Source organism: Lepisosteus oculatus, chromosome 5 (genome assembly GCF_040954835.1).
Source record: "Lepisosteus oculatus isolate fLepOcu1 chromosome 5, fLepOcu1.hap2, whole genome shotgun sequence".
In the NCBI taxonomy this organism is placed as follows: Eukaryota; Metazoa; Chordata; class Actinopteri; order Semionotiformes; family Lepisosteidae; genus Lepisosteus; species Lepisosteus oculatus.
In genome coordinates this window covers 26,966,134-26,978,168 of record NC_090700.1, presented here as the reverse complement: position 1 = coordinate 26,978,168, position 12,035 = coordinate 26,966,134, and the positions used below count along the sequence as shown (strand labels likewise).

General features: G+C 34.1%; 1 protein-coding gene across 9 annotated transcripts in view; it reads right to left on the bottom strand.

Moving 5' to 3' along the window:
- The window catches only part of tead3a (TEA domain family member 3 a), a 100,939-nt gene that overhangs the window by 35,580 nt on the left and 53,324 nt on the right, over window positions 1-12,035 (bottom strand). For 3 of the 9 annotated variants that reach the window (XM_069190230.1, XM_015342312.2, XM_015342313.2), the window contains 3 exons: window positions 11,138-11,202; window positions 8,846-8,908; window positions 8,641-8,703 (listed from right to left, as the gene is read on the bottom strand). In XM_069190230.1, the coding sequence (XP_069046331.1) occupies window positions 8,641-8,703; window positions 8,846-8,908; window positions 11,138-11,202 (191 nt within the window). The remainder of the gene's footprint in view (window positions 1-8,640; window positions 8,704-8,845; window positions 8,909-11,137; window positions 11,203-12,035) is intronic. The other 6 variants (XM_006628274.3, XM_015342314.2, XM_015342317.2 and 3 more) reach the window with 2 other exon arrangements.

Here is a 12,035-nt window from a genome sequence, read left to right as displayed (position 1 = left end):
CGCCACTCAACGAACAGGAGATCTGGTGTCAAATAATTCAATAAAAAATAGCTAAGGCACTTGCATAAACAATTTCAACTGTAATCTCTAAAACCTTCAGTTTTACAAGGAATCCACAACCCAGGTAGAGCTGATAACTTTATTCTTAATAAAGAAGCAGATAGAATGCACTGCAGTTTAAAGGGTGGTAAGTAGTTGAAAAATAAGGAGAACAACCAGAAACCTTAATTATGATCCAGTAAATGAAATTGTAAACATTAGTTTTAATTGGAATATTTTAAAATAAAAGTGTTGCTTTCTCCACATAAAATGTCGTATACATGTGCAACACCAATATGTATGATCTAAATGAATGTTGTTTACAATTACTTTTACAATCAGTATTTCATTACATTACAGCAATAAACCTGTTCACAATATTTGTCCCATGGGAAAGTTTATTAAAAATATACTTAAATATTTTAAAATATAGTTATAAAATAAATAACTAGACCTGCTCCTTTGAAGAAGCATCAGAGTTTTAACAAAAAACAGATAATATTTCTACAGTGGATATAAAAAGTCTACACACCCTTATTGAAATTGCAGGCTCCTGTGATGTAAAGCCAGAAATCAAGATAAATCATGTCAAGACATTTTACTACCTTTAATGTGACCTTGCAACCAACAAAATTCAAGAGAAAAACAAATAGATAATTATTAGGAAAAATACTTGAAATTAAAAAACCTATAACATTCTGGTTGCATAAGTGTTTACACCATTTTATTATGGGGGCTGTGTTCAGAGTTAACCAATCACATTAAAAATCATGTCCAAAGGTAAGCAGCATACACCTGCCATCAATGAAAGTGATTCTGATTAACCCCAAATAAAAATCAGCTGTTCCTGTAGGATTTCCTTGGAATTTTCATGGTTGCATCCTACTGGGATAGCCATGGTCTGCAAGGAGCTGACAAAACATCTACGGGATCTTATTGTTCAAAGGTACAGATCAGGAGAGGGGTATAAAAGAATATCAAAGGCATTGAATGTACCATGGGACACTGTAAAGACTATTATCAATAAGTGGAGAAAATGTGGCACCACAAAGTTGATGACAGGACAAGGAGAAAACACATCAGGGAGGCTACCAAGAGGCCTACAGCAACATTAAAGGAGCTGCAGGAATTTCTGGCAGGTACTGGTCACTCCTTGCATGTGACAACAGTCTCCCGTATTCTGCAAATGTCTGGGCAATGGGGTAGGGTGGCAAGACAAAGGACCAATTCTCACATAAAAGTTCATCCAAGCCCATCTAAATTTTGCAAAAAAAATACATTCAATCACCCTAAACCATGTAGGAAAATGTCTTATGGTCTGATGAGATAAAGGTTGAACTTTTTGGCCTTAATTCTAAAAGATATGTTTGGCGCAAAGACAACACAGCTCATCATCCAAAGAACACCATACCTACTGTGAAGCATGGTAGCATCATGCTTTGAGGCTGCTTCTCTTCAGCTGGGACAGGGGCTCTAGTCAAGATAGATGGGATAATGCCTAGCTCCAAATATCAAGATATTTTGGCACACAACCTGCAGGCCTCTGTCAGAAAGCTGAAGATGAAGAGGAATTTCACCTTCCAACATGATAACGACCCAAAGCACACACCCAAGTCAACCAGGGAAGATCAAAGTCTTGGAATGGCCCAGTCAGAGCCCAGACCTCAATCCCATAGAAAAAGTGTGGAATGACCTAAAGAGGGCTGGGCAAAGGAGATCCCCTGGCAATTTGAAGGTCTAGGTGTGCAAAGGTGATAGAGACTTATTTGCAAAGACTTACTGCTGTAATAAATGCAAAAGGTGCTTCCACAATGTATTAGTTGGGGGGTGCTACTTATGCAAACAGGGTGTTGTAGGTTTTTTAATTTCAATTATTTTTCCTAATAATTATCTATTTGTTTTTCTCTTGAATTCTGTTGGTTGTAAGGTCACATTAAAGATGGAAAAATGTCTGACATGATTTATCTTGATTTCTGGCTTTACATCACAAAAGCCTGATATATCAATAAGGGTGTGTAATCTTTTTTCCAGGCTACAAGCAGTTCAGCTTGATTTCCAAGATCAAACAGCTCAAAATGAGATGATCTTTATGAAATTTATTTTATCATTTTATTATGATATGCAATTAAGTGGTTCTTAGAAAACAGATCTGGACACAACACTCTATTGAAAAATAAAATAGATGATATACAAACAGGTACCCTTTAACTTCTGTATTCATGTAAGGAAGTGCCCAAATTATCCACACAAGAATCACTTAACTACAAATATACAAGAGCATTTACAAATATCATAAATAGCCAGGATTAGATCATAAGACTGCAACATAATTAAATGGTATTTGATGTGACAGTACTAAGATTTCAATTCTCAATTAATGTTGATCCTCTACCACACCAAAAAGATTTGCAGCCTGTTAAACTGGTGACTGAAACAGCACTGTCCGAAATGAGTCTCACTGCACAAATAATCTCAGTGTTTGGAAAGCACAGTATGAATAGAATGTACTGTTGCTAACTGGACAAGGATTTTAAACTATGAAACGTGTGAGGACCACACCGTTGGCAATAACTTATTTAATATCCCTATTACCAGATATCATACTTAATATAACACAAAATATTTAAATATCTTTTACAAATATAACATGGTAAAAAACTTTTTGCCCCCATCATATGTCATGAGTGTTAATTTAGCTTAATAAGCCTTAATGTAGTCTTTGTAATTATTACATTTTTTGTCACTGTTTATATGACTCATTTGATATGAACATTATTTATAGGACTATTATTTACACAATTAAGGTTAGTAAAAACCTAGAGTAACTTTACAAACACTTCCATAATTTATGGCACCCTAATTCATTATAGTAGATCAAATGTACTATAATCTATTTTGTATGCAAAAGTACAGTATAGTCTTAAGGCTACATTTTTTATCAATTGAATATGTGCTGGAAACCAAAATAACAAACCTCAAAACTTATGTAGATTTGTGTGACAGCTTTGCCTAGTTTTACATCTACCAAATGCAGTATCTACATATTGTAATATTGTAAACTGCTCTCTGCTAAAATAGATTGTCTGCAGAAAAATGTGCTTCTCAGTTCAAACGTAGGTACAAGAATAACATCAGTAGTTATTGGAATTTATCCAAAGTTTATCTCTGCAAAGTGAAAAGTTAAAACAAAAAAAGGTTTCTCTTATTTTAAAAGAACAAATTAAAAAATGGACAATGAAAGTACTTTCATCTCTCTATAAGCAAAAAAACAGCAACTGGCATGTTATTGAAATGTTTTTTGCTCTGGGTCAGATTTGGTATTTCATTTCTAAACCCCATAAAATTAAAAGGGAATTGCAGTTCTAATTTCTCACACTGGTTATTAAACTTCAGTAATAAAATAAATTTATTGATGGCATAGAAAACTTTCAAACTAAGCACAAAATTGTGAACTTTGTGAAAGTACTCTAAGTCGACATGTTGCTCCAAACCCATAGGTGTCACCAGGGGTGAGAGTGAGAGTATCCATGAATTATGATGTGATACAGATATTCCTTCTCACTTAGTCACTGTAATGACTAATGTAATGCGATGTACGAGCGAATTAAGTAGAGGTTGCGCAGCAGATATTTTAGCACAGAAAGTTTCCTTCAGCAAAACTGTCTCAAAGTTGAGGGCAATATTTCTATTGGATTCAAATAGATGTATTTACAAGCCTGCTTGTTTACAATGTAATACAATGTAAGTTTGCCCTCACCAGAAGTTTTGTTGCCTCGTTCCAAATCACAGAATATGGCGCCACACATACCTGGATATTGTGATGTAAATTGGAAGTTTTACTGTTAATATGTACATTGTACTTTAAGTGTGGTTTGAAATGCACTCATCAGTCCTGATTCTTCATAACCCCAAAAAATAAAAACAGCATTGCAGTTCCCCTTTAAGATAAAGAGATAAACTTTGTACTGTGTTACGCTGTTCTTTACCTCATCGCGCCAGTCTAAGATTACCATTCCAATTAACACAGATAAAGGCTGGCAATTAGAATTGCCATTAGAACAGATAAAGGCTGGGAATGAGGTCGACAAATAATTAATGTCAGAGAACATTACAGGAAATAATCTAATCTAAACAATAAACATCTACAAATAAGAACCCTTATATAGAGTGCCTTCCAACATTATTCAACTCCTTCTAAGTTTCTACATTTATTGTGATATGAACTTGTATTAATAACGTTATTCAGACAGGATTTTATGTAAAAGAGGAATTTAAGGAAAATGAAGAAACTGTTAACTGCGTAAGTATTCAACCCCTTGCCTATAGTAAGATTAAATCGGTCACAAATTCAGTGTAATGGTTTCAGTATGTCTATAATCAAAGTGGTTTCATTTTACTTTTTAAAGTCAATGCATGTGTCTATGTTCCATTAGACAGATATTTAATTTTAAACTCACACTCCTAGTTATCTAACGAATCAACCATAAGACCAATAATTTTTGTAATCAAATCCAAGGAGTGGTTAAGAAAAGGTTATTTATCTCTTTGAGCGCAGTAATTTTAAAAAGTCAAAAGTGTACCCATACAATCCAGACACTACCTGGATCTGTCTCTTCTTCCAAACTGAGCAACAGGCAAATTAAATTAATTAGGGATGTCACTTTGTAGCCACTGTGTAGCAATGACTTTAAAACATCTGCAATCTTCTATGAGATTAGAGTCACTGTTCATAGAATCAATGACATCCCAGTTCTTATACAAAGTGGGCCTATATAGAAAAGCATCGGTTTACTTTAAGATGGTTACTTCAAAAATCATCTTAAATTTCAAATAAAATATACTGCAGACACATTGAAAACATTTTAGTTTTCATGTTATGCATGTCGCAAACTGTAGGTCCCTAGAGCAAAAACATCTTCCAATTTTCCAAAACTGGGTAAAAAATTCACATTTCAGAAGGACAAGAACAGCAGGAGTTTTGATCCAAAGCCACAACCAAGTGGTCTGACAAGAAGAAAGCGAAAGTCTTTGAGCAGCCCAGTCAAGAACCTGACTTGAATCCAAGAGAACATTTGCAGCAAGACTTCAAGATTGCAATCCATCAGATGTTTTAAACAGGCATGTCAGAACTGGAGCAGTTTTGCCAAGAGGAACATATTGTACCTCCCCACTGTAAAAACCTGTTAGCGACCTATCCAGAACTAGTGACGGAAGTATTGCTGCCAAAGGATTCCACCAAGTGCTGACTTAGTGGGCTGAACACTTATGCAATCAGTACATTTTATATAAGTTTCTTTATTTTAGGTTTTGCTGACATTCAAGTTCTTTCATATATGACATTATTCAGTTTGATCATTATAATTTTGACAAAAAAAAATATTTAAAAAATATATATACAGTACTTGACTTATTTGTGAATATACAAAGTGATCTTATTGGCAGGGGTTGAATACTGTTGCTGTATAAATAATCAATATAAATAACAAAATTATGAATCTAAAGTATTACTTTAGATTCATATATAAAGCAAGTGCTGGAATCAGGTTTTTCTTTCAATTTAAACTTATTTCATTACTTAAATACTCTGAAACAATTACCAATTTTCACCATTAATGCAAGTACCCTTTTATTACTTATCACTGGGACAGATGTACACAATCTTCAATAACCAAATAGTTTAATAAATTAATCCAATTTTTAATAGTTTAAGTGGCTAATGTTCCAAGCAATCAGACAAAATATAGATGTAAATGGTTTACCTCACTTTTATATGAACACTTTTAAACGCATTTAAAAACTTATCAGGAGACTGAATGGGACTGAAAACTACTAAACATCCAAAGTCCAATAACAGGTAAAAGGACTTTTAATGTCACATCAGAAGTACTACAAATTATGGTTCCAGATTATTTTTGTTATTGCCGCACTCAAGATGTAGCAGGTATCTACTACATCTACACACAATCTAGGAATGTTCTGTAATACCGCACTATTGTGTTATGTGCCTAATCTGCTTTTAGATTTGACTGGTGTGACTGAGCCAACTGCTCCTTTGCAATAACTACTCTCAAGATACTGTCAATCTTCAGGAACAATATGTTCACCTGCTGGCTTCTAACTGCAGCCAAAACCTTTTTTCTGCAAGACTGGTTGAACACTGAGATTACATTAAATTGCATTTGCTAGAATTCATTGATAAAAAATGTCATGGAAATAAGATAAAATTTACATTTTGTTAGAGCACAAATTGTGACAGTATGGTGACATTTTACCCATCTGCATAACATGTTTTATGAGCCGCTTCCCTTTTGTTTTGGTCTGTGAGTGCAGATATTCATGTAGGTTGCTTGCTTATGTTGATAACAGATTCAGAACAATGTTTTCGGTGAATACAGTCCAAAATGAGTAAAAGAAGTATCCAGACCAGCTGTACATTGAATGTTTCAGTCACCAATTTGAATAGACAGAATGGAAAATCCCACACACATGGGGAGAAAAGAGGAAAGGTGGATGTCAAAGCAGAGCACAGGAAAGCCTTCTTGCAGCAGCACTAGCGGGTTAGTCACAGCACCAGTGGTAAACCTGCTCGAATGTAGCATTAAGCAGCCCCAAGATCATAACTGGAAAGAATCTAAGTGCTATACAAATACAATACAGCCCACATAAGCTAAAGCATGCAAAAAGCACAAAATACACATTCTATAGGCTCCTAAATAACAGCAGTGTTTGTGATGTATTCTTCATTCAACTGTCTAGCAATTCTCTAGATTCTAAATTGAATTTGCTTTCATCAGATTTGTTTTTGAAGTAGCAACGATGGATTTTGTATGTTACCTTTTTAGTTAAATTTTGAATTGAAATTTCACTTTTTCACTGTCAGGCCTACTTTTTAATGCCTGGCCAGATCATAACTAAGCTCCAGGGAATATATCTGTCAGTGCCAGACCTCATAGGGGACAGAAAAACATCAGCAAATATGCTGATATAGTTCTTTTCTAGTCCTGTATGTTGTTCATGGTCTTTTGCAGCCTTTATTTCACTGATAATCCAGACCCACAGCAAATCCTACAAAAATCCAGCACTGATCTTTGTTAAACAACTAAAGAAACCTTCACCAGTAAAGAGAAATAAGAGTTCAAAAATGCTCACCAACTGCAATAATCATGGGTAAGCATGGGTATAATGTTCTCTAACTCTTAAGTCTTAAGTTTTCTTTATAGAAGACTATTTACAGAACAGCTAAGCCTCATACACAATTACATTATTGGAAGACCGGTACCTTTCAGGCCATTTAATGTCAAAAGTGAACATAAGATTTCTATAAATGCATTTTGGCATTTTAACTGAATTACAAAAATAAATAATACATAACCATTACCCTCTGCATGTAACACCTAACAAATTCTCCTCTGCATGTCACGCCTAAAAATATACAATTGTAATTCTTAACCCTAACAATACAAAAGCTATAGCTATTCCCAGGAATTAAAAAATTAAAAACTGTTTTCCAAAAACAGTTAGTTTTTTTTTCAGTTACATGCGGATCTTACTACTGTCTATATGTCTATATAATGACTCTGCAAGCCTAGACTAATGTCTGCAAAATATTTTAGGCCAAAGATGAAATCCCTACTTCTTTCAGTCGTTCTCTTGAGGAATACACCTTCATCAATTTGCACCTTAAATGTCAAAGCATCACTTCGACACTATCTCCTAATTAACCATGAATCAAATTTAAACTAAAGGCATCTTTTGTCTGACTTTCCCCGAATCTGATCCAGCCTTTATCATTTTAAAGGCTTCTTACATAACTGATTTCTTAGCAATACTGACAATCATAAACTATTCTCTGAACTGTTTGATTTGTCAACTTTGTGTTAATTCATAAGCAAAAGCTTCAAAATTAAAAAACAAATACAATTAAGTGATTTTATTTTATACATAATCCATAGCTTATGCTACTTATGCTCCATGTAATACAATTCTATACTACTTCATTACCATACACCTTCTTATAATCCATCTTTTACTACTAATAATAATAATAATAATTATTATTATTATTATTATAATCTTTTACTAAGGCACTTTACTGCGGAGAGTACTGTCAGTGCTCACTGTGCATATTATATTCAATTTACAAAAAATGTCTTAATATATAATTTAAATTGTTGAAATACTAAAAATGTCAACAGAAAAGTTGAATGTCAACAGAAAAGTTGAATGTCAATAGAAAAATTTTCAAATCATTTTCAATATTCTCCAACATCTATTTCAAGATGGTCAACAAGATTTCAGTGAATCGTGTGCAGCTGATAATTTTTTTGAGACTCATAATTGTAGGTTAAAGGTTGCTTTATGAAGGTGCAAGAAAGCTGGCTTTGTTATCTAAACATTTTTGGATTTGATCTAAAATTGCATGCTTTATGATTCTCTCTCTCTATTGTCTTAAGGTATAATCCTCCAGCTCAATAAAAATCTACTGCGATTTGACTCTTTCCCCTTTTGGTGCCACTGCTCAGGTGTTCTGCTGGAGCTCTGGTTGGTTAGCTCAAAGCCAAGCTTTTAGAAGCCCCGCCCAGCCCGCAAAAAAGCGCATACCTTCAGCTTTGACTGTATCTCGCGAGATTTTCTCCGGGCAAGAACCTGCAAATGGCTAGAAACCTGCAGAAAGAAGAGCAAAAGGGGAAGAAAACAAAAAGAAAGAAAAACAAAACAAAAAGAAAGAAAGAAAAGAGAAGCCGTAACCAAGGAGGAAAGAGACGCCCAACCACACCCTACCCATGGAACCGCGGGCGGAACCTACCTTGATGCCCGCTTGATATTCCCGAACTTTCTTCCGTGCTAACACCTGTATGTGACTAGACACCTGGGGGGCGTGAAACAATTTTAAACAAACACACTCACAGTGGCAAAGTGTTGCAGTACAATTCTCCAGAGATTATCAGTTCTGCTACAGAAGCCACTCATTGCCTAATGCTATTGTAGTCATGTATACATAGTGGGAGCTTACAGGGGAATATAAAATGTTGTACAGGGCAGAAACACCAGGAGCCACTGGTCTCTGTAAAAACTGTGAGCTACAAAAAATAAGGACTCATTTAAAACTATACCTGGTAAAGAAAAAAATAATATTTTGTGGTATTTGTAGTGTGGGGATTCATGTAGAACAGCAGCTGTTATGCAGTATTTGACCAAAGTTAATTCTATTCTGATTAATCAGACCACAAAACAATTAAACTTAAAAACATTAAGATAAAATACATATGATGGTGTGAAAAAGCTGAACATATTAGAAATAAAACAACTTAACGTAAGATGTTATTGCCTTGATAATCACAATATGACCTGCAATTTTTCCCAGCTCGCTCGGAAAGTATGATGGCAAAAAAACAAAAAGCTACTGAATAATTTTATTTTCCCAATATATATACTTATTAATGAAATTACATTCTATGAATAATGGCATAATTGCACATGGTTAAGATATTTGACTTGCAGGGACAATTCTTTTTTATCTTCATGAAATGTTACGTTTAAGGTATTCCTCAATTCTCAGTTATAAGCATTGAAAGACCAGTGTTCAACACCAATACTATAATTGAAAGTCAGATATTATTCCACTGTGCATTTATTATTCACACTGTTTACAGCACCTTCTGTAATGACTGGCTCATTTAAATAATTTTGGTTTTAATAAATTTATATTTTATATTCTACTTAATATAAATATATATTTAGAATATTATAATACTACTTATTTTTATTTTAAAGACAGTAGATTAAAAGCATGTTTTAAAATTATTTTAGTATAAAGAATAAAGGTATAAATTAAAGCCTTAAAGTCTACAACCTGGTTTACATAATAATGGAACATACATAGCTTGTTTTATATAAAGCAAACTAATAATTCTGAGGTGTCTGATGTATAACTATTCACAACCCACCATGTGTATTTAGAGGCTGAATTGTAAACATAAGAAAAAAAAATAGAAATATGCTACCATATACACTAAACTGTCCCTGAGCCCTTGTAAGATGTCTTATACCATTTAACCATTACCTTTTTCAATTACAAATATATGCAATGTTTCTTGCAGACAACATAAGCTATACAAAAATGTAATAGGCTTTTCTTAGAGAGGAAGAATTGTGACAGACAAAAGGTAGGGACTTTCCAGTGAAAAACTACATTCCCAGAAGGCATTTTTCAAATGTTGACCTTTTCAGCTTTGCAGTTCAGCCTCATATCTTCGTAAGTAATGAAAATAATATTCTAATAGCCTTCATATTGTATCTTAGACACTGAAGCTTTCTATATACGTTTACAGTTATTGCAAAGTTCTTATTAAACAGAAAATGCTTCCCTGACTGCAAAATATTGCAGATTGGATCCTCAGATCCTCACTAGGTGGCACTATGCATCAAATCAGAGCACTATAACCAAAGTCAGCTAATTTTCCTTTGTGGGTAATATATATATTTTTTGCTAAGAATCTGCTGGTTGTTACATGCTTAATCATGTGTGTATAATGTGATGGACTGACATTCCATACAGGATGTAGTGTAATTTTCTGCCCTGTGCTTCTGGGTTAGATCTCTGTCTCTTATCAGGGCTAGACAAACTTCTGATAAGGAATGGACAGGTATAAACTGCAGTTTATTGATTTGTGTATGTTTTTGAAATAATGTACTTATAAAAAATATCAGAATCTTGTTAGAATCTTTGGTGTTAGCATTACAGTACAAATTAAATATGTTATACTGTTTTATAAGTCTATATGTCAATTGTGGAAGACTAGGGCAGATGTATACTGATAAGCCAGGTAGGAAATGTTATTCTCTTTACCAAAAAAGGGTAGAGTAACAATAAATTGCAAGTTAAGGTCAATCCCTTGCTGCAAAGTAGATAGAAGAAATGCAATTTTCTGGCTGTTGAGCACTTTTCAGGTGACACCTCCAGAAGACACCTCAGTCAAGACATGGCTGCTCTTTCTACTTTGCATCGTGGACTTAAGCTTTATCTTGTTCCTTTGCAGCCAACGCATGCTTACGCAGCTCCCCCCTCAAATCCCCCCCAAAAGAGTTGTGGTTTTACCTGTTTTCTTGTGCGGGTTTTTCCTGTCCGCAACTTGATATACCTCGCTATCAACTCATTGCGACCTATACAACAGAAAGGAAAAGAAGTTTTGTTGTTTAGCATGAAAAGTTCTTCCCACGTATTAACTGACCAACAGCATGTCTGTGGGATTTACTAGAAGAAATGCTATCAAATGTATTATTATATTTACTTATCATTAAGATGTAGTTTGAAAGAGTAAAGATCCTAACAAGTGAACAACAAAGAGCTTGTTTTTTGTGCTGAGAATAGGGAGAAAATCATCTGGCACTCATTAGCTGCACAATGACTTCTAAGAAGCCAAACTAAGGTCAACTGGGTTGAAATCCATTGAAAAAGCTTTATAGTTAAATTTTACTTCATGTAATCATTTAATTGACTTTTCCAAATTAGATAAATCAGGATTAGTTAGAATAACATTAAGTTATAAGACTTATAAGAGTCAGGAAAAAACATTCAGGAAAATCCACACTATCTAAACATCTTTTAAAATGTTCTACAAAATAACCACAAGGTAGAACCCATAATGTACATACTTCACTTTTAGTTACTTAGCCCTCAGCGAGAAAACAAGACATGTTGAACTTAAGAGAAGGAAAACATGGATGGTGTGTTTTATTCTGAACTATGAATTTAAAAATGTCAATTAACACGTATATTGTACATAATCAGTTATAAAGGTAAAGCCTTTTACAGATATGCTTTTCAGAGGGAACTTCTAGGAAGAGCCCTGAAACCTTCCAAGATTTACTATGTTTTAAGGCAGACAGAAAGTGTCAGTGAACTAAAAAGCTTTTTATGCATCATGTATGTAAGGTCAATTGTATATTTAGCAGCATTTAAGTTCTCTGTCACTTCTTACACTTGAACACAAAAC